Consider the following 23394-nt stretch of genomic DNA (forward strand, 5'->3'; position numbering starts at 1 on the left):
TAAGAACCACCTTTTTTATTTTATTTTTATATTAATAGCAATATCAGATAGACACTGAAATAAGGGGAAAAAGAGAGAAAAGAGACACACTCTGCCGTCAAAACTAAAAAAATAAGGTCTAGCATTAGGTCATGATATTTACTACATAATCTAATGATCTCTAATTTCTCTGAACTTTGCTTTTGTTCAAGAAGAAATTTATAAATATAACCTAATTTTTTTAACATGGTTGAAAACAACAATAGCTTAAAATTATAGTTAGACTGACAAACCCACAAATCGATACTTATCAAATAAAAATATAACTAACGTGGTATATATTCATGTGAATTTGACGTATGACCACAACAATTAATCGAGTGAACAGACACAAATAAAGAAATTAAATAAACGAAAATAACAAAAACTATTTTGATTGAACTTACGGATCAAGTTTTTGTTGAAAAAAATGCCAATGTGGACCATATGGTATGAGTATAGAATTTCAATCGGTCATAAAAAAATTCGATTACCTTAAGAAGTAAATACCACATATGTTTCTCTAAGTTATCAATCTTGTATCACCTACGTATGAGTATGACAATCAAATTCAAAGTAGTTTGTACTAACTTTTTTATTCATAGAAATATACGTTCGCCTAATCTTCATATATGTGAAAATGCATATTCGAAAGCCTACTTTAAAGAAGACATGAAAACGTATGTTTTCTTGACATTCGAGAATTTATTATAATGATATGAATCAAATGGAGGATTTGGATGTAAGTTTAAAGGGGTTGAGAAGAACTGAAGAAGGAAGAACTCAACAAGTGAGAAGTTTGGTGGGGACAAAAAGGAAGTGAAGTGGGGACAGCACCGAAGGCGATAAGGAGCTTTTTTCTCGGCGATGATGTTCCCTGTGTTATTACGTAACCACTCATGTCACGCCACGTTATTTTATTACTGTTTTTTTAATAAATTATTCTACTGTTATCTTCTGTTTACTTACTCAAAAGAAAAAAAATACTCGTCTATTAAATTAAAATAAAATAAAACACTTCATAACAAGTAGTACAAAAACTTGCCAAAATATATTATGATCATGTGATACATTCTCTAGATTACTCTTTGGTGATTTGTTTCTCTATAGTTTGAGTACTCGTTGATATATAAACACTAGAAAGAGACCAAAAAAAACTATATATTTAAATATGTGTATAAAATAACTGGTAATTTTGATATTTATTTTTTAAGCAATCATCGCAATCAAACTTTATAAGAAAATTGTCTTATCTTTGTTCATGGCTGAATCGTCTTAGAGTTTTATATGAATATGTATAGTTTAATTCCCAATTTACAACTTTTAAGTTGGAACTAATATAATCGGTTTTTTCATATCAAAACACATTCAAACTTTACGTAAAGTAAGATCCAATGGGTTCAAACCTTACAATTCTAAAAAATTTGCATAGATTATAACTGCGAAAAAATATCCCATGCATCAACTTGTAGAAGTACTCTCATTCTTTCGGTTCGTTATAACTGTTCATTAGTTAAATTGTAAAGCTGATATATAAATATAAGTATTTCTGATCAACTAATGTCATACTAATTAAAAAAAACTTTGTTTTCTTATTCAAAAAGAACATGCGTATCCATTTCACCAAACGAATCTAATAAATAACTCGATTATAGGATATTATATATATTGCTAGTTGACGATCAACGTACGGTCAATTAAAAAACTAGGGATTTTATAGTTTGATCTAATTATCTAAAGTGTCGTACATATTTGAGACTTCGAGTAACATCAACGCGGGAGAATAAACGCAGGCGGATAAAGGTGTGAAATGGTTAAAATTTCAACAATTTTTGTTGATGGCTAAGACGTCTAAAACGAGTACTCCATTTCTTTTTCTATCTAGTTTTAATAAACTCGATCTCTATTGTATGTAACCAAGAGTTTTTTAAAGTTTCAATTTTATTAAAATCTTGATATGTACAATTTGGTTTTAAATATTTTTTAGCTTACAAAATTGTAATCCTTTTAGCAGTATGAACACCAATCCACAAAACGTGAACAATTGCAGCCACGACCGCACCAACTGAAACGCTTAATTGGTATTTGTCAAATATATAACTAAAGGGAAGTAGTTTATTTGAAAAACGTCTCATTCAATGGTTGGTAGAGAGATAGTTCTAAAAGATCACATTACTTCTCTATCACACACAGTGTAGAAAGTGAAAACTTATGCAACACTTCAGGTAGAGAGAGAAAGACAGTGATAGCTTAGTTATAATTAAAGACCCCCAAAATCCAAATAGAATCTTCCCTTAATAAAGTATTAAACAAAAGAAATTACCAAAAAATTATAATATAAAGCACAATTCCTTTTGCATCACGAGAGCTTTTTGTCTCTGTTTACATTTATGTGCCTATATATATGTGTATATATAAGCCTAGAGAATCCGCCATAATCGGAACACTCGAAGTCTTTAGAGTTCTCAACATAAACAACTAAAACAAGACAAAACGCTTTTGTCTCTTTCTCCAAATCTACGAGGAACCAAGAGAAGACAAAAAAAAAACGAATATTCTTACAAAGCTTGCATATATATAAGAAGAAGATTCAAGTAAGTTTCTTTCAGTACATAGAACAATGTATATTTCTGATTTTCGGTCTTCAATATGTTACAAAATCGCATATATATAATCCACAAATATACTCACTTTCGTTCACGAGAGCAACTATGTTTTTATAATATTACTTCTTTTTTCTCCTTGGAAACTATGTTAACTTATTTGGCGTATGTATATACTGTATGTGGTTCATACTTTTTTTCCATTGAATATAATGGGAGAATGGGAAGATTAAAAGATATGGGAAGTATAAGTAATAATATGTTCATTTAACGACTGTGGAAAGTGAATTACTACTTTGAAACCATGCATAAAAGTAATTATTTTTGTTTTTGTCGACTAAGTAATTTTGTTTTTAGTATCATTTTACGTGTATAAAGTTTGGTTCAATGGAACAATTACGAGTAATCAAAGTATCAAATGTAACTTTTTCATAGTGAAATTGATCAAATATACTTTAATCATAATTACTTTTACATTTTTATTATAGGCATACTTGAATTCTTAATTTCACATCAGTTCCATGCATGCATATCTTTCTATGTACCGATGATAAAGTATGTGTTACAAATTGCAATCTGGCAGAACATATAAAAAAATAAATAGACCAAAATGGAGAGTCTCTCGCACATTCCTCCCGGTTATCGATTCCATCCGACCGATGAAGAGCTTGTTGACTATTATCTCAAGAACAAAGTTGCATTCCCGGGAATGCAAGTTGATGTTATCAAAGATGTCGATCTCTACAAAATCGAGCCATGGGACATCCAAGGTATGTGTGCATTCCAACGTTCATCCATTTTTATTTCATTAGTTAAATTATAATATATACTACATAAATTAGTTTTTGAAAGTCAGATTCTTTCAATTCAGAATCAAGGTCGTACTATCTTTTTTGAAAATGTTGTTTTTTGGACTATATAGAGTTATGTGGACGAGGGACGGGAGAAGAAAGGGAATGGTATTTCTTTAGCCACAAGGACAAGAAATATCCAACTGGGACACGAACCAATAGAGCAACGGGCTCCGGATTTTGGAAAGCAACAGGTCGAGACAAGGCCATATACTCAAAGCAAGAGCTTGTTGGGATGAGGAAGACTCTTGTGTTTTACAAAGGTAGGGCCCCGAATGGTCAGAAATCTGATTGGATAATGCACGAATACCGTCTTGAGACCGATGAAAATGGACCACCTCATGAGGAAGGATGGGTGGTTTGTCGCGCTTTCAAGAAGAAACTAACCACGATGAATTATAACAACCCAAGAACAATGATGGGATCATCATCAGGTCAAGAATCTAATTGGTTCACACAGCAGATGGATGTTGCTAATGGTAATTACTACCATCTTCCTGATCTAGAGAGTCCAAGAATGTTTCAAGGCTCATCATCATCATCATTATCGTCATTACATCACAATGATCAAGACCCTTATGGTGTTGTACTAAGCACTATTAACGCAAACCCAACCACAATAATGCAACGAGACGATGGTCCTGTTATTACCAATGATGATAATCATATGATCATGATGAACACAAGTAATGGTGGTCATCATCAATCAGGATTACTAGTGAATGATGATCAAGTGATGGATTGGCAAACGCTTGACAAGTTTGTTGCTTCTCAACTAATCATGGGCCAAGAAGAGGAAGAAGTAAACAAAGATCCATCAGATAACTCTTCGAATGAAACATTTCATCATCTCTCTCAAGAGCAAGCAACAATGGTTTCTATGAATGCGTCTTCCACTTCTTCTCCTTGTTCCTTCTACTCTTGGGCTCAAAATACACACACGTAAGATCAATCCTTAAAACGTGTGTGTAAATCCGCACGCCTATATATAATTAATTGAGGTTCATGCTTATTGATTACAGATCATACATATGTCTTAACGACTACTGATTATTATTTTACCCAGAAATTGTTTATTTATTGTGTTGTAACTTTATAGTTTTATAAGATCTCATATATAAATATAAAGTTCATATTATTTTTTTCCTACTAGTATCTGGTGAACAGTAGTCATAATCAAAACCAACACATAAGCAAATTGACAAAAACAGAGTCTACCAGTTTAGGAACACAGAAACGCACTAGTGACACAAGAGACAAGAGTTTTTGAGTGATGACATTAATCATATAGAAAGCCAAAATCTATATGACAAAAAGTTCCGAGAGACACGATCGAATCAAACAAAAAAACCATTAATCATATAGAAAGCCAAAATCTACTGAAAAATATATAACACAATAGTCATTATAATTTAATTACTCACACCGTAATCAATGAACCACAACAGCAACAAATTGTTACGAAAATTAAGTAGGAGTGAGAAACACGGTTTTCTCGTTCGTTTGATCACAAAGATAACCGTAGAAACTAACCATACTCGCAACAAAAGCAACTAAACCAAAACTAACCAAACCCCTAAACCGCTTCGTCTTCATCCTCTCGGTTTTTCTCTTCGCCAACTTCTCCTCTAACGACGCATCGTCTTTATATTCTCCGTGTAACGTTTCAACCAACGAGCGAATCAAACCGGTCTGCTCATCATCAACATTGACACCACCACCACCACCACTTTCCAAACTCTGCATGTTCGGTTCGTCGATTGGACCGGTCAAATCCTTGAAAGCCTCTTCAAGTTCGGCTAACCTCTTAGCCATGCAACGAAGTTTCAACTTCTCTTCTGCTCCTTCTTCACCTTCCTTAACCGACGATATTTCCGCCGCTAAAAGGGTATGCGTGAAAAGAAACCGGTCTTTGAATTCCCGGTATGCTATAGTATGATCACCATTGCCAGAACCGATTTCTTCTAGCAAACCCTCGAGTTCTTCGAGTTTCTTCTCCAAGATTGTGTTTGCTTTCGCCGTCGTCGTCGTCGTCGTCTTCATCCTTCTCTTGACCATTTGGTTATTTTTTTACTCCCATTTACGAAATATTTTTAAATAAAACAACTTCTCGTGTACTCGTAGTGGGTTGCGACGGTTTTTTTGTGAAATACATTACACGTGTTATATATAATGTAACTGTTTGATGCCAAGTTACGTGACCATAGTAAAATCCACGTCGGCACTCAAGTTTTGCCTCCCTCGACCATATCGATATATCTTGGTACTGGTAGGGATCTGAACCTTCTAAACGGTGTGGAAGGTTTCGGGACTGTTTCCAAAATTCAATTTCCCGCTCCCTGTGTTCCCAAATCCAGATGCCCTTGTTTTCAAAATCCCAAATCCCTAATTATTATTATCTTCTACCAACAAAAAAAAAAAAAAAAAAAAATTAGACTTCAGATTCGACTGGTGGTTCTCTTGCAACGTTTCAATTTCGTGTAAATTCGATCTAAAAGTTCCAATTTTGAATTAGGGTTTCTGAGTTGTCCGATTTAAGCTACTCTACTCGCTCTGTCCAGGGTTTTTGGTATTTGGGGGAAGAAGATGCATATAAAAGAGATATGCTTAGAGGGTTTCAAATCGTATGCGACGAGGACGGTTGTTTCTGGTTTCGATCAACATTTCAACGCGATAACGGGTCTGAATGGGTCGGGCAAATCTAACATCCTCGATTCGATCTGTTTCGTTCTGGGTATCACTAATCTCCAGCAGGTTCGAGCTGCTAATCTCCAGGAGCTTGTCTATAAGCAAGGACAGGCTGGGATTACCAAAGCGACTGTCTCGGTTACATTTGATAATTCCGAGAGAAACAGGAGTCCTCTAGGCTACGAAGAGCACCCGGAGATTACTGTCACTAGACAAGTATGTTCTTTGTTTCTTCTTTCTTCTACTTATCGTTGAGATATCATTTCATGGGTTTGTAAAAATTTGAGACTTTTTAACTTGGAATTTGAAAATTAGCAAACTTTGTAATGTCATGGTGAAGTGGGTCTTTTTAATTGCTCTAAGTGAAGTGACCATGTCGTTTTGTATCTTTTGGTGTTTAAAGATTGTAGTTGGTGGTAGGAACAAGTATTTGATAAATGGGAAGCTGGCACAACCAAGTCAAGTTCAGAATCTTTTCCACTCGGTGCAGCTTAATGTCAACAACCCACATTTTCTCATTATGCAAGGGCGTATCACCAAAGTTCTAAACATGAAACCTCCCGAAATTTTATCCATGCTTGAAGAAGCTGCTGGAACAAGAATGTATGAAAACAAGAAAGAAGCTGCACTGAAAACGCTTGAAAAGAAGCAAACCAAGGTTGATGAGATTAATAAGCTCCTTGATCATGAAATTTTACCGGCTCTGGAGAAGTTGAGGAAAGAAAAATCACAATACATGCAGTGGGCTAATGGTAACGCCGAACTGGATCGACTAAGGAGATTCTGTATTGCCTTTGAATATGTTCAAGCAGAGAAGATTAGAGACAATGCTGTTCTTGGAGTTGGAGAAATGAAGACCAAACTCACTAAGATCGACGAGGATACAGAAAAGACGCAGGGAGATATACAGGAAATTGAGAAACAGATAAAAACTCTTACTCTGGCAAAGGAAGCCAGCATGGGGGGAGAAGTTAAAACTCTGTCAGAAAAAGTGGATTCACTGTCTCAGGAAATGACACGTGAGTCATCTAAGCTTAATAACAAGGAGGATACCCTTTTGGGAGAAAAAGAGAATGCTGAAAAGGTTAGAGACAGGGCCAAATTGTTATCTGTTACTAGAAGTGTTATAGATTCTCAGCTATTTCTGGCGTATATAACTTCCTACTTGGTTTTGACAGATTGTTCACAATATTGAAGATTTAAAGAATTCCGTTAGAGAGAGAGCTGCTGCTGTGAAGAAGTCTGAGGAAGGAGCGGCAGATCTAAAACAAAGATTCCAGGAACTCTCCACCACATTGGAAGAGTGTGAAAAGGAACACCAGGTAGTACCACTAAAAAACGTCGCTCTATTCCGTGCCAAATAATATCCATTTGTTTTGTGTTAATTGGGTTTATGTCCCTTGATTATTAGGGCGTACTAGCTGGTAAGAGTAGTGGAGATGAAGAGAAATGCTTAGAAGATCAACTACGGGATGCAAAGATTGCTGTTGGAACAGCTGGAACAGAGTTGAAACAGCTGAAAACCAAAATAGAACACTGTTCAAAGGAGCTAAATGAGAGAAAATCTCAGTTAATGTCAAAACGTGAAGAAGCCGTTGAAGTGGAGAATGAACTTGGAGCCAGGAAAAATGATGTGGAACGTGTAAAAAAGACACTTGAATCTATTCCTTATAATGAGGGTCAGATGGAAGCTTTGGAGAAGGTTAGCATGGTCACTTAAGTTAAATTTGTCTACTTCTATATAAAGTATACATCTCTGACTGAGATAATTGTTTAGGACCGCGGAGCCGAACTTGAAGTTGTACAAAGGCTGGAAGATAAAGTGCGTGGGCTATCAGCTCAATTAGCAAATGTTCAGTTTACATACCGCGATCCTGAGAGGAACTTTGACCGTTCTAAGGTGAAAGGTGTGGTCGCAAAACTAATAAAAGTAAAAGATAGGTCCTCAATGACAGCGTTGGAGGTAGACTTTATATCTTATCATTTCATAGTACAAATTGTTGGATCCAATTGCCTGAAGTTACTTTGCTTTTCTATTTTCAGGTTACTGCTGGTGGGAAGTTGTATAATGTTGTTGTTGACTCAGAAGATACTGGAAAGCAGCTCCTTCAGAACGGTGCTCTTAGGAGAAGAGTTACAATTATACCTCTGAACAAAATCCAATCCTACGTTGTTCAGCCTAGAGTGCAGCAAGCGACTGCTAGATTGGTATGTGGTTATATTGTTTGGTACTTCCAAAATTAATCCCTTTGTTTTCATTTTCTTTGCTAATTTTCTATTATATTTCAGGTAGGAAAAGATAATGCTGAACTGGCACTTTCCTTAGTCGGTTACAGCGATGAACTAAAGGTACCCCACCTGCATATAGTAACACGATTCTGATACAAAGTCTTCTATTTTTCAAGTTTTCAAGAATACATAATCCTCCATCGCTGATAATTTTTATCTCATGCATGTTTCTTTTAAGTGTTGAATTTTCAAGTTCAGCTTTATATTCGTGTGATATATGTATTTTGCAGAATGCCATGGAGTATGTTTTTGGCTCCACTTTTGTTTGCAAAACTACTGATGCAGCCAAGGAAGTAAGTATTTCCCAAGCATTAATATTAATTACATGTGGCTAGCGCGTTCAGCTTTTTTTCTTGTAAGAAGATGTTAACTTATGTATGACTCTATACGTAGAATATGTGGTGTGCACATTTTTTCCATTTTCTAAGCTGAGCTCCTTTTTAGTAACTCTTTATGAATCACATCTGATGATGCTATTATAAAGTTTATCAATGTTGTGGGTTATAGGTGCAAACCATGATTTTATTCCCACTGTCTTCCTACTATTTTATTTATTGCTTCTGCCTCTAGATTCAGTCTTTGATGATCCTTTCATTGCTTCTTTTGCAGGTTGCTTTCAATCGGGATATTCGGACTCCAAGTGTCACACTTGAAGGTGATATTTTCCAGCCAAGTGGTCTTCTTACTGGTGGGAGTCGCAAGTATGTCTTTCTTTCTTGAACGCTTAGATCTCTAGTTAGGGTCATCTCCTTGATTTTTTACGGATGTGGTTCAGAAATGCCTAAACCTCAAAAATAAATGTTTGTTGGTCATATTTTTTCCTTTGCCTTAGGGGTGGAGGTGATCTCCTGAGGCAACTTCATGACCTGGCAGAAGCTGAATTAAAATTACAAGGACACCAAAAAAGGTTGGGTGACATTGAAGCGCAGGTAAACCCTTAAGCTATTCTTACGCGATAGGTCTAAATATTTTGGATTTTGACAGATACTAGCCATATTTCGAAATTACTAAGAAACTGATAAAGCAGCAGCGTACTAATGCTCTAATTGCTCTCTATAGACTCCTCATGCCACACAGAGTTAAAGTGCTTTCAGTATTTTAAACGTGTACTGCTGGTTTATCTTGACATCACAGATCAGAGAGCTTCAGCCTCTTCAAAAGAAATTCACAGATGTTAATGCACAGTTGGAGCTAAAAACGTATGACTTGTCCTTATTTTTGAAGAGGGCTGAACAGAATGAGCACCACAAGGTTTATATCTCCATCTTCTATCTATATCTTTTAAGCTAAATTGTTAGTTTCGTTGGGTTTTTTCTTGATACTTGAAGAACATGGGTTTATACTTTCCATCATTTGTCGTATACACAGCTTGGTGAAGCAGTAAAAAAACTTGAAGAAGAGCTTGAAGAAGCGAGATCCCAAATCAAAGAAAAGGAACTTGCTTACAAAAATTGTGTGGATACTGTTTCCAAACTGGAGAATTCCATTAAAGACCATGACAAAAACAGAGAGGGAAGACTCAAGGACTTGGAAAAAACTATTAAGACCATCAAATCTCAGATGCAGGCAGCTTCCAAAGATTTAAAGGTATTAAATACTTTTAGTCAATTACTTACATGTCATTAAACTTCATGAATCCACTTTATAATTCCTTGTCCTGAGTTATCCAGTTTAACATTGTCTCTGGTTCGTCATGCTCATAGAGTCATGAAAACGAAAAAGAGAAGCTTGTGATGGAGGAAGAAGCAATGGTGCAAGAACAGTCGTCCTTGGAGAGCCAGTTAGCTTCATCGAAAACCCAAATTAGCACTCTGACTTCGGAAGTAGACGAGCAGCGAGCCAAGGTGACTGTAATTTTTTCTACTCTTGGTGAAATTTGTTGAAAATGAAGAAATTTATCATATTAAAATATGATTCCCCTGCAGGTTGATGCCTTACAGAAGATTCATGGTGAGTCTCTTGCTGAGCTCAAGTTGATACATGCCAAGATGAAGGAATGTGATACACAGATAAGTGGTATGGTCACTGACCAGGAAAAGTTTCTGCAGAAGCTTAGTGAGATGAAGCTTGAGAGAAAGAAATTGGAAAATGAGGTACTTTCTGTTTTGTCTTCTTGCTGTTTTTAGGTTTTGCAAAGCAGCCTTGCTTGTTTCTTTCTTACTACCAGTCTGATAATATTTCTCTTGCACTCTGTATAAAAATGTTAATTGTCGTATTCACTAGTCTTGCCTGTTAAGAGTTTCTGCCTTGGGTTTCTTTAAAATTGCGTCAAAGTTCAAACGTCTCAATGGGTAACATACAGCTGTTGGGGATGGTAAGTGAACTGGAACTGGATATAAAATTAAGACTTTCTTGTAACTTGATTGTGATAGAAAATTAGAGTAGTTGAGTACTTTCTAAAATTTCTGCATGTCCAGCAATCCAGGAATATACTTTTCGGTGACAACTGTTTCTTCCAATTTATTTATAGGTCGTAAGGATGGAAACAGATCACAAGGATTGTTCTGTGAAGGTAGACAAACTTGTTGAAAAGCATACATGGATAGCATCTGAAAAGCAACTTTTTGGAAAAGGAGGGACAGATTATGATTTTGAATCTTGTGATCCGTATGTAGCCAGAGAAAAACTTGAAAAACTTCAGGCAGATCAATCAGGGTATGTTAAATCAACCTATGTTATCTTCATATTCTTGAAGTGCAATATCAAAATAACTTGCATTCTTCTTCTTTTCCTGGTTATTAATTTCCCTCATGAAGCTTGGAAAAAAGAGTGAACAAGAAGGTTATGGCTATGTTTGAGAAAGCAGAAGATGAATACAATGCTCTGATATCGAAGAAAAATACTATCGAGGTCAGTTACAGAGGGCAGAGGGCCTTTACAATGTATTTCAATAGCTTCATGTGCCATCATCACTAATGCAATTTTGTTGGTTTTTTTCCTAGAATGACAAATCAAAAATCACAAAAGTGATTGAGGAGCTTGATGAGAAGAAAAAAGAAACCCTGAAAGTTACGTGGGTTAAAGTTAACCAGTGAGTATTTATCTTTTCTCCAACAATGAGTTTTCTTTTGCTCTTAGGCTCATGATCTCGTTCCTCCATGTCTGAAATGAAAATATGATATTAACCTTTGTTGAATCCTTCTTTTTTAGGGATTTTGGATCCATCTTTTCAACTCTACTACCTGGCACCATGGCAAAACTAGAACCTCCTGAAAGCGGTAGCTTCCTTGATGGTCTTGAGGTGCGTGTTGCCTTTGGAAAAGTTTGGAAACAGTCTTTATCAGAACTCAGTGGAGGGCAAAGATCACTTCTTGCGCTATCACTAATATTGGCATTGCTTCTCTTCAAACCAGCTCCTCTTTATATATTAGATGAGGTACAGCTCTGCTTTCAATTTCAGATTTCTCAGTTCCCAATTGATATTTCAAATTACAATAGAAGATCAGAAGATCTAAAGGGTCTGTTTATGTTTCTGATGTGGAACACTGGTCTTCAATAACAATCAGTGAGTGAAAAGAGAAATACTCATGATTTTTATTTATTCAGGTTGATGCAGCTCTTGATCTTAGTCACACACAGAACATAGGAAGAATGATAAAAGCTCATTTCCCTCACTCGCAGGTCTAAATCTCTTTTTCAAGCCTTACTAATATACTCTTATGTGTGTTTACTTAAATCCAATTTTGGCCTCACAACCTTCTCTGCTTTTGAAACTCAATTCTCAACAGTTTATCGTGGTCTCGCTGAAAGAAGGAATGTTCAACAACGCCAACGTTCTTTTCCGAACGAAGTTCGTTGATGGAGTCTCAACAGTCCAAAGGACAGTAACAAAGCAGACCAAGTGATACGTCTTATACGTCATTAATTAAGATCAAGAATGTATTCCAAACACTATTCATCACTATGCAGATTTTGCAATCCCATTTAGAATTTTACAGCTTAATGTTTTAATTTGTATGTCTATATTTTTAAGCTAAAAAACTTACCTGGGAGCAATTTGGCAGTTCCTTGTAGCACTCTCTTTGCATTTAAAATCAAGATCTTTTGTATAGAATATGACTGCATTAGGCAATGTACTCCACTAGTAATCAAGATCATCATGTTCTGGAAAGAGTTGCACGAGGTGATTTAAAGTGCACTCAAAGAGTGAGCTTGATTAACTGAACCAACCTTGAGACTTCAACATTTCACTTTACTCTCTTGAGCTACGATTTGGTATAATAATTCTGCACAAGAGTGGCATTACTCGGCCGTACAAGAAGGCAAGAAAGGCCATGGTAGCCTTACCTACGCAATACTCGAACGTATTTGCTTTAAAAGCACACCCAGAAACGTTCCAACGAAATTACCAAACGCAGCTCCCACAAAGATCAATATTGTTATTTTGTGTTGCTGTTTTGATTTGAATTTTTTGTTTTTTTTGTTTGGTTTCTCATTCTAAAATTTAATTATTCTATTTTTTTTGGATAATATTTTTTCTCTTTTTTAATTCTTGTTAAGAAAATCATTTTCAAAAATACTCTATTGTTTTGTTTCGCGTTAAAAAAATTTTGGGCACCAATTTTTATTTTGTTTTAGGCATTAAATTACATTAGACCGGCTCTGCACAGACACAAATTCTAAATCTTAAGCTCAAACCTAAAAAAATCTCATTCTGCATCTGGAGAGAGTTGATCATTGGCCTGGACCAACATAACAACTCTTCCAACCATACGAGAACCACTAGCCCACCACCATGTGGTTTATGACTTTTTTCTTTCTTTAATTCAAAACCATTACTAAAAAAACACCATAACGTTCAAAATGATGGATTGCGGAGGTTCCTATAGATTGTGGATTCCAAACGCTCAAACCAAGACGCAAATTTAAGAAGCTTCAGTTCTAAGAACTTTTGTTTACGGATTTCGTCAATGGTCTACTAATTGAGTGCTTGCATGCGCTACTAATGCAAAATTAGGCTAAAGAAAGTCAACAATATGCAGTGATGCCAAGCATAATTTTTTTAAAAATAGAACAATAACTCAATGTACAATTCGTTTTCAACATATATTAGTTTAGTATTAGAGATAACTATGAAATAAAAACAATAGTTCTGTATATGTAAAAGATTCGGAATTCAAACTATCACAATGCATTTTGTCACGTTGATTTATATGTTTCAACCGCCACAACTTTAATAACGACCAACAGAAAGATACATTTGATCTAATTTGCTTCATTTTATTTTTAAAGAATATTTTTCAACTTCTTGCATGAGTCACGAAAAGGTTGATAGACAATATACAATCGCAATGGTAGGAGAAAGAAACGTTTAAAGATTTCGTTATGGAATTTATAAAATGTGAGAGGTCAAAATATAGGTGAAAAAAATATTAAAATTAAAGGAGGAGTAAGCGGTAGTTGACATTTAATTCTAGTTACAATAAGCGGTAGTTGACATTTAATTCTAGTTACAATACTAATAGGACTGCAAATTCCCAAATGACTAAGAAAATAATAAATCACATGGAAAAAAGATTTGTGAAATCTTTTGGCGGTGCACTAAAAAGGCAGGAACATGACTGTCTTATGTTGTAAATACTACATGAACCAACATTACATTTAATTTTTTTATTTAGTTGTGAAGTTTTATCCTTTCAAGAGATTAGAAAATTAATTCAATTGTCAACGCTTAATTCATAGTATGTAATTTGGTTAGTAAGCCAACGGTCGTTTGCATGCAATCGCATTCGATTTGACTTCCACTCTCTTTAAAATTTAATTCAAATCAAATCCTTGACAAGTAATCGTATGTCAAACCGCCCTTTCAAACATCTTATTAATTATAATACAATTATTAAAACTGATACTTAAAATATTTTAATCCTAAGAAACGCCTCTTCGAATGTGGATGTGATTCGATAATATTTTATTCATTCATACTATAAAAATCAATACTCTATTCCTGCTGATTCTTAATATTTGTAGTGTATCATGTTTATCTTTGATTGTTAATTTATCATCAATAACAATAAAACCATTTTGTGGAGATAAAATTATACAAAGAAACATATTCGTATACAAAAAGAAAGAAAGTAATAGTTAGATATTCGTTATGCATATGCATATAGTATTTGATAGTGTGGAGCTTTTTCTTTACTACCAATTCAATCATAATTAATAAATCTTATGAACGCTTTAATGTAAAAAAATACTTTGATTTCTCACATGTTGGAGATTAGTGTTGAGATATCGGATTAAACAGAACAAGAGAAAACATGCATGGTATTTTGTGACACGATAAAATACTTATTAGTGGTCATTTGTTATGGAAGATAATGCTAGACCATTACTTCAACTAAAAGTTAAATGAGTAGAGATTCTTTTAACAGTTGACAAAACAAGTAACTAGCGTGAACAATTCCAGTGGAATATGATCAAGTTGCAAAATAAAAATGCAAGAGCAACCATATTTTGGAAACACTCAAAACACTAATGAGGAAATTTATTGAGAGAAGATATATTCATCTTGAGGTTTGAGAGATGAGGATTTGGGTAGGCTAAGAAAATCCCAGAAGACATGGGAAACTCTCGTGCTTCGATACCTCCACATTCCTAACCTTATTATATTTCAAAAAAAAATTCTAAAAACATTAAGTATTATAATATTCCATAAATAGGTCATATATTTCTACATACTCCATGATATTTGATGTCACAACGAAATTGTTGTATTAAGAAACGAAAAAAGTCAAGCTCGTTGACCTTTTATGGCCTATATAAACATATATCACAGACGCAACAGAGAGTAGAAAGAAACTCATCACTAATATCGGAGAGAGAGAATAAAAGAGAGAAATTATGAGGAGTGACATGGCACGTCTCAGGTGTGGGAAGACGATTCCATTGCTTGGAATGGGAACTTATTGTCCTCAAAAAGATCGAGAGAGCACCATCTCAGCCGTCCATCAAGCTATTAAGGTTCATTTTTATGTATTTACTTTTATTATATTTTATACACACACAGAAAAAAAAAGCATAATCAAATGATCTTATAATATAATGTTTTATCATTTCTACACCACTGTCATAAGATTTTTCATTGGAATGAGAGCAGATAGGGTATAGACATTTTGACACAGCAAAGATATATGGATCAGAAGAAGCTCTAGGCACTGCATTGGGACAAGCTATCTCCTATGGAACTGTCCAAAGAGACGATATCTTTGTCACTTCCAAGTTATGGTCTAGTGATCACCATGACCCTATCTCTGCCCTCATACAAACTCTCAAGTAAGATTCTCTTTACAAACACTCACCTACTGTATGGAGATTGAACTCTCGATCTCATGATCATTTTTTTTTTTTATGACTTATAGGACAATGGGTCTAGAGTATCTAGACAATTACTTGGTACATTGGCCAATAAAGCTAAAGCCAGGAGTGAGTGAGCCAATACCAAAGGAAGATGAGTTTGAGAAAGATTTGGGGATTGAAGAAACTTGGCAAAGCATGGAGAGATGCTTGGAGATGGGTCTATGCAAATCTATTGGTGTTAGCAACTTCTCTTCTAAGAAGATCTTTGATCTCCTTGATTTCGCTTCTGTCCCTCCTTCGGTTAACCAGGTTTGATATCAACATTACTACCAAAATTTCTTGTTAGGAAGAATCAAGAAACTAAATATTTGCATATAAATTGTATAGGTGGAGATGCATCCTTTGTGGAGACAAAGAAAGCTAAGAAAAGTGTGTGAAGAGAACAATATCCATGTAAGTGGATATTCCCCAATTGGTGGGCCAGGGAATATTTGGGGATCAACGGCTGTGATTGAACACCCTATCATCAAATCCATTGCTCTCAAGCATAATGCCACTCCTGCTCAGGTAACTCCAGAACTGAGTCCATTCCTCTTTTGTAGTTTAGGAGACTTGGTTTGGTTGACTTATAACTAATAATTTATGTACATATCTATAAATGAAGGTGGCTCTAAGATGGGGAATGTCAAAAGGGGCAAGCGTGATAGTGAAGAGTTTTAATGGAGCAAGAATGAGAGAGAACAGGAGAGCATTAGAGATTAAATTGGATGATCAAGACTTGTCACTCATTGACCATTTGGAGGAATGGAAGCTCATGAGAGGAGAGTTCCTTGTTAACCAAACCACAAGCCCTTACAAATCCGTCCAACAACTTTGGGATGGTGAGATTTAATTGACTAGGGTTTCACACACATCATTCACTTCAAAATGTAATTTCATCTTCACGTCCTCTTTGCATATGATCTTTTCATATTTGTGGTATATATATATATATCAAGTCATTACAACATGAAAAAACGTCCTCTTTGTTGATTTTGATTCAATCCTTTTCAACGAACTAAATCAAGTTCTCAAAGTCCTCTCCTAGAGCCAGAGTAGGCATGGGCATAAAAACCGTACCCGAATACTCAACCCGGAACCCGATCTGAAAAACCGGGTTCGGGTTGGGTACGGGTTTGCCTATAAAACTCTATTGGGTTCTATTTTTAAATACTTGTGGGTTCGGGATAGGGTCGGGTAATGCCCGGTACCCGTTTGGGTGCCCATAAACCCGAACATATAAACATATTTATAATATTTATCATTAATATAATGATAAATATAATGATAATGCAATTACCCCAAAATTATGATTATAATTTTGAATGTTTCATTTAGTTTTATACCTTAATATCAAAAATAATCAAAATATCTAAAATATTTTGTCACATAAGTCAAAATTTAACTAAATTTATATAAATTTAATTATATTTTTCGGGTATCCTGTAGTTTGGGTACTAATCGGGTTCTAAAATTTGTAACCCAAACCGACCCAAACCCAATAGTACCCAAACCGAACTCATATATCTAAAAATACCCAATAAGTTCTATATTTCTAAACTTGTTTAACCGAACCCGAATGAGTATTATCTGAACCCGAACGGGTTATCCAAGTGTCCAGCCCTAAGCGAGAGAATCAAAAATTCAAAATTATTGTCGCCGGCAAGACTGTTTTCCAAGGTAACAAAACAATTTTTTAATTAGCTAAACCAGTTCCGGCTCAACTTGGTTTAATTATAATATTTTTGGTCTTATTATAATTTCCAACCAAATTAATTGATGATAGCTTTACTATTCTTGATTGGGTAGTTGGTACAGTTTGTTAAACCAAGATCTGATCATCCGGTTATTATATTATTATCTTCTTGAATTGCGACGACCCGATCGATTATCCGGTTCTTGGGGAGAATTCACTTGAAATTGGGCCTCAGTAAAGTCAGAATAAAAATGCGGATATGAACAGTATTTACCGTCGACCAATTTCAACTCATCAGTCATCGGATTTCAAACTATAATTTTAATCTAGAGCCTTCTACAGTCAATTTGAATTAAACAGCTTTTTGTAGCGAAGGCAAGTTAGACCACTTTGCCATTTGGATTTGTGTCAAAAAAAACTTTATTCTGTATTTTATTATCTTGATGTGAAAACGAAGAAACTTGAAACTTGAAACTTTATTCTGTATAATTTTATTATCTTGATGTGAAAACGAAGAAACTTGAAACTTGAAACTTTATTCTGTATAATTTTATTATCTTGATGCGAAAACGAAGATAATAATTTATAAACTTGAAACAAACTAAAAAGTGAAATAAAAATGAAAGAAAAGTAGACAACGTTGCAAAAGGAAATGTCTCACATAGAAAGTGAATAAAAAGGAAAACTTTGGGTGAGTCGACTTCCACACGAATGGCTTCCTCTAAGAGTATGACACATGTATGTAACCCATCCACTTCATCCACTTCGACGACCGGACGAGGCACTAGTCCTCCGTGTAAAAAACGAGAAAAAGAGACAACTTTTTCTCTTCTGCCATAAATGAAGTAATTCCTTCTTAAAAGCAATTGATACACCTTAGTTTTTTCTTTATAGCATATTTCATGTTCAAATATAACACGTTAAGCAAAAAAAACTATACTATTATCTTATGTAAATGATTAGTTGGTTAGTGATCACTAAGTATTGTATTATATATATTAGCTAGCCATCCTGCATAAAATAATAATTCACAACTATGACAATGCATATGAATTTAATTTATATATAGACTAATGACTGATGATAGATTTAGCAGTTATTTATATAACCGCAATGTGTAATTTTCTTTTGATTCGGAAAGATAAAGGCACGAAAGAAGACATGAAAAAGCTATTGAGATTTTTTTTTTCTTAAAAAAAGTGAAAAGAGAGCAAAAGAGTGGCACCATTATTACGGATAGTGTTAGATATATTTGCGTTGTACTTATTGTTCTAGTGTGATAAGATTTACGTTATTATGTATTGAGTTCCTCATGTATAAATATCACATTATGGTTAATTAATACGGTAAATCAGTTTGATATCTAATTCTACATGGTATCAGAGCTGAATTTTTAACAAAATCTTTTTCTTGTTTTAAAAGTGTCAATAGTTTCGACTTCTCTTGCGTGCCATGAAAACGATGTCTACCACCAGAGAACAGCAGTCTAGTTCGTCCGGAGCTCTTGTCTCGACGTCGTCGTCAACGACGGTGTCATCGTACACTCTGTCCAATTCCGACAATCCGGGTAAGATGATCTCCTCTGTTCTGTTGAACAGAGAAAATTACTATGAGTGGTCTGAAGAGATGTTGAATGCTCTCCAGGCCAAGCGAAAAAACTGGTTTCATTGATGGGTCTATCACAAAACCTTCAAACGATGATCCTAACTTCGACAATTGGAAGACGGTGAATTCAATGATTGTAGGTTGGATTCGAGCCTCGATCGAGCCCAAGGTGAAATCAACTGTTACGTTTATCTCCGATGCTAATCTTTTGTGGGATGAACTACGACAACGGTTTTCAGTCAGTAACAATGTTCATGTTCATCAGATCAAGGCTCAGCTTGCCTCATGCCGTCAAGAGGGACAGGCGGCGATCGACTATTATGGCAAGCTGTGTAATCTTTGGGATGAGCTGAAAAATTATCAAACAAGTGCAGTATGTCCTCATGGTTCACTCCTGTCTGCACTAGTCAAAGAACGAGACGATGAAAAGTTTCATCAATTTGTTATGGGACTCGACGATTCACGTTTTGGTTGGATTTGTACAAGTCTGATTAATATGGATCCACTCCCGTCACTCGTTGTTGCCTACTCCAAAGTAATACGTGAAGAACAGAGACTTGCTTCTTCACGACATCAGGAACAACGGCAGGAGGCTGTGGGTTTTCTCGCACGTCGTGAGTTGGTTTCTCCATCCGTAGCCGCTGAGAATCAACCTTTGAATCGTGTGGAGTCCTCTATTGTCAGGTCTAGTCCCGTGTTGTGCTCACACTGTGGTCGTACATGACATGAAAAGAAGGACGGTTGGTCTCTAGTTGGTTTCCCTAACTGGTGGACGGATCGTAATGGTGTCGGTCGCGGCTCTGGTGGTCGTGGTCGAGGCGCTGGACGTGACAGAGGATAGATAGCTACGGCACATGCAACAAGTTCCAATCCTTCAGCGCTTCCAGAATTCACACCAGACCAACTGCGTGCCCTGTCTCAACTGCTTCAAGAAAGAACCTCTACTAATAGTTCTGATAAGTTATCTGGTAAGCCAAAGTTTGGCGATGTTATCCTTGATACAGGAGCTTTCCATCATATGACTGGGAACCTTACTCTCTTGACTAATGTCGGTCCTATTTCACCTTGTTTGGTGGGTTTTGCGGATGGTAGCAAAACAATGGCCTTAAGTATGGGAGAATTTCCTCTTTCGGAGAAAATTTCCTTGACTAATGTTCTCTATGTCCCAACCTTGAACTGCACTTTGATCTCTGTCTCTAAAATTGTGAAGCAAACTAAGTGCATGGCCACCTTTACTAATACTATTTGTGTTTTGCATGACCGTTTTTCAAGGACTTTGATTGGAAGAGGTGAAGAGCGTGATGGGGTTTACTATCTGACGGATGTTGCAACTGCAAAGATCCACACAGTTAATGTCTCTTCTGATCAAGCTTTGTGGCATCAACGTTTGGGTCATCCAACTTCTTCGGTGCTTTCGGTTTTGCCTATGGTTTCTGTTTCTGGTTCTTCTAATAGCTCTTTGTCTAGTAACGTGTGTTTTTGAGCTAAGCAAACTAGAGAAGTTTTTCCTGATAGTATCAATAAAGCTTCATATTATTTTTCTTTAATTCATTGTGATGTGTGGGGACTGTATCGTGTTTCTTCTTCTTGCAGTGCAATTTATTTCTTGACCATTGTTAACGATTTCTCAAGATCAGTATGGACATATCTATTGCTTGAGAAATCAGAAGTGCGTACGGTTCTTACTAATTTTCTAGCTTACACCGAAAAACAGTTTGGCAAGACAGTCAAGACAGTTCGTAGTGACAATGGGACATAATTTATGTGTCTTTCCTCCTATTTCCGGCAGCAAGGCATTGTTCATCAAACCTTTTGTGTCGGCACTCCGCAGCAAAATGGACGAGTTGAGCGAAAACACCGACACATACTTAATGTTGCCTGCGCGTTGTTATTTCAGGCAACTGCATATTTGATTAATCGCACTCCCACGCCTCTCCATAACAATTGTTCACCATACGAAGTACTCCATGGCATCAAACCTGCTTATGATCAGTTGCGTGTATTTGGTTCGGCTTGCTATACACATCGGTTATCTCGTTACAAGGACAAGTTTGGATCTCGAAGTCGTCTTTGTGTGTTTGTTGGTTATCCTTTTGGCCAAAAAGGTTGGAAGGTTTTTGATATGGAGGAAAACAAGTTTCTAATTTCACGTGATGTGATTTTTTGAAAGGATGTGTTTCCTTTTGTGGAGAAAATTGCCAAAGTGTCTTCTTCTCTGGCTCTTTCCGCTCCTCTCGTGACTGATTCTGATTGGTGTCTCCCTATGGTTGTACCAGACAGGGGGAGTGTTGTGACTCCTACTCCTGTTGCGTGTGAAGATCATAGTGTCTCCTCTGTTTTTCCATCGAATGTGCCGGTTGCTTCTTCACCAAGCAAGCCGGTTGTGGAGCCTGTCGTTCCTTCTGTTTCACCTGGTGCCTCGGTTCCACCATCGGCAGTTCCGGAGTCGTCTGCTCTGGGATCTTGTGTTGGCCCCACACCGATGGTTCCGGTTCCGGAGTCGTCCGCTCCTGGTGCCTATGTTTTGCCACCGCCTCGTCCTGGCAAGCGTCAAGTTCGACAGTCAGTCCGTCTCAAGGATTATGTGTTGTATAACACTACTGGTGATCTCGACACCCATCACGCTCTTTCGTCCTCTGTTTCTCAGTCCTCATTTTCGGTCCACGGTAATTCTTTGTCCCCTCTGACGGATTATATACCAGATGCTTCCTTTTCCGCAGGTCATCTTGCTTATTTGGCTGCCATATCCTCTGCTCTTGAACCTCGCAATTTCAAAGAAGCGGTACATATTAAAATATGGAACGATGCAATGATTACAGAGGTGGATGCTCTTGAATTCAAGAAGACATGGGATGTCACGGATCTTCCCCCTGCTAAGGTTGCAATTGACTCTCAATGGGTGTACAAGACTAAGTATCGGGCTGATGGTTCTCTCGAACGTTACAAGGCTCGTCTTGTTGTATGCGGGAATAAACAGGTTGAAGGGAAAGACTACCATGAAACGTTTGCTCCTGTTGTGAAAATGACCATTGTACGTACCCTTCTCCGGCTTGTTGCTGCAAATAATTAGGAGGTGTTTCAGATAGACGTTAATAACGCCTTCCTTCATGGTGATCTTGAGGAGGAGGTTTATATGAAGTTACCGCCATGTTTCCGACATTCTCATCCTGGCAAGGTTTGTCGTCTAAAGAAGTCATTGTATGGGCTGAAATAGGCTCTTACAGTGTATTGCGACTCGGACTGGTCGTCTTGTCCCATCACTCATCGGTCCATTAGTGCGTTTGTTGTGCTTCTTGGTGGTTCCCCGATAGCTTGGAAAACCAAGAAACAGAAGACTATCTCTCATTCTTCCGCTGAAGCAGAGTATCGTGCCATGTCCGTCGCTCTTCGTGAGATTCAATGGCTTCGTAAGTTGTTAAAAGAGTTAGGTATCAAACAGTCTCAGCTTGCTCGATTGTTTTGTGACAATAATGCTGCTCTCCATATCGCACAAAATCCCGTGTTCCATGAGCGTACAAAGCATATCGAAAATGACTGTCATGCCGTCTGTGATGCTATCCGTGATGGTGTTCTTGTTACACAGCATGTTGCGTCCCGTGAACAGCTTGCTGACATTTTAATGAAAGCTCTCGGTCGTCCACAGTTTCTCTACATCATGTCCAGGTTGGGTGTTCAAGACCCTCACTCTCCAACCTAAGGGGGAGTATTACGGATAGTGTCGATATATTTGTGTTGTACTTATCGTCCTAGTGTGATAAGGTTTAGGTTCCGATATATTAGCATATTGAACTTATCATGTATTGAGTTCCTCATGTATAGATACCACATTATGGTTAATCAATAAAGCAAGTTAGTTTGATATCTAATTCTACAACCATCCTTCTTTTACGAGCGGACGAATAAAAGAGCATAGAAGCTAAAGCCACTTTCCCATTACCATTAAGCACTATTACTCCACAAGGACTAGTACTAGATAGTTGGGTACTACTAAAATACAAATCTGAAAATGAGTCTATAAGTTATATATAGACTATAATAAATAAGACTATTTTCAAAATGAATATATATTGTAAGTTATATATGTAGAAATAACTATTTGGAAGTCATTTAACGTATGATCTTCCATCCATCAACTTTTAGATCACGAAGCTAGTATGTTGGACTAGAAAACACTCTTGTTCTGTCATCTGTGTATACTATATATACACTAAGTATTGAATTATTACTTTTTTAAAGAGAAAGAATGCATGATGGTCATCTACTGAGAAGCTCCAGACTTATGAAATTTTAATACTTTTGGGTCGGAAAG

The 23394-nt window shown here is 36.3% G+C and overlaps 4 protein-coding genes across 4 annotated transcripts; 3 read left to right on the top strand and 1 right to left on the bottom strand.

Annotated features, from left to right (window-relative positions):
* Window positions 1-2385: 2385 nt before the first annotated feature.
* LOC104726837 (NAC domain-containing protein 101-like) lies at window positions 2386-4621 on the top strand. Its single transcript, XM_010445784.3, has 3 exons — window positions 2386-2612; window positions 3205-3391; window positions 3544-4621. Exons 2-3 carry the CDS (start codon window positions 3232-3234, stop codon window positions 4416-4418), a joined length of 1035 nt encoding a protein of 344 aa, XP_010444086.1. The 5' UTR covers window positions 2386-2612; window positions 3205-3231; the 3' UTR covers window positions 4419-4621.
* A 188-nt stretch (window positions 4622-4809) lies between these two features.
* LOC104726838 (uncharacterized) lies at window positions 4810-5616 on the bottom strand. Its single transcript, XM_010445785.3, has one exon. It carries the CDS (start codon window positions 5528-5530, stop codon window positions 4940-4942), a length of 591 nt encoding a protein of 196 aa, XP_010444087.1. The 5' UTR covers window positions 5531-5616; the 3' UTR covers window positions 4810-4939.
* A 51-nt stretch (window positions 5617-5667) lies between these two features.
* On the top strand, window positions 5668-12503 carry LOC104726839 (structural maintenance of chromosomes protein 2-1-like). Its single transcript, XM_010445786.3, has 20 exons — window positions 5668-6376; window positions 6564-7244; window positions 7339-7482; window positions 7572-7862; window positions 7938-8123; window positions 8204-8368; window positions 8450-8509; window positions 8680-8742; window positions 9059-9150; window positions 9282-9378; window positions 9584-9700; window positions 9818-10036; window positions 10153-10293; window positions 10375-10542; window positions 10920-11104; window positions 11206-11299; window positions 11392-11480; window positions 11600-11825; window positions 11996-12070; window positions 12178-12503. The coding sequence occupies exons 1-20, from the start codon at window positions 6059-6061 to the stop codon at window positions 12292-12294; spliced, it is 3528 nt and encodes a 1175-aa protein (XP_010444088.2). The 5' UTR covers window positions 5668-6058; the 3' UTR covers window positions 12295-12503.
* A 2731-nt stretch (window positions 12504-15234) lies between these two features.
* Window positions 15235-16820, top strand: LOC104726840 (NADPH-dependent aldo-keto reductase, chloroplastic-like). The gene is made up of 5 exons (XM_010445788.2): window positions 15235-15409; window positions 15546-15721; window positions 15808-16054; window positions 16133-16312; window positions 16410-16820. The coding sequence occupies exons 1-5, from the start codon at window positions 15290-15292 to the stop codon at window positions 16635-16637; spliced, it is 951 nt and encodes a 316-aa protein (XP_010444090.1). The 5' UTR covers window positions 15235-15289; the 3' UTR covers window positions 16638-16820.
* The last annotated feature ends 6574 nt before the right edge of the window (window positions 16821-23394 follow it).

The sequence above is a fragment of the Camelina sativa genome, chromosome 11 (genome assembly GCF_030686135.1).
Source record: "Camelina sativa cultivar CO46 ecotype springtype chromosome 11, ASM3068613v1".
In the NCBI taxonomy this organism is placed as follows: domain Eukaryota; kingdom Viridiplantae; phylum Streptophyta; class Magnoliopsida; order Brassicales; family Brassicaceae; genus Camelina; species Camelina sativa.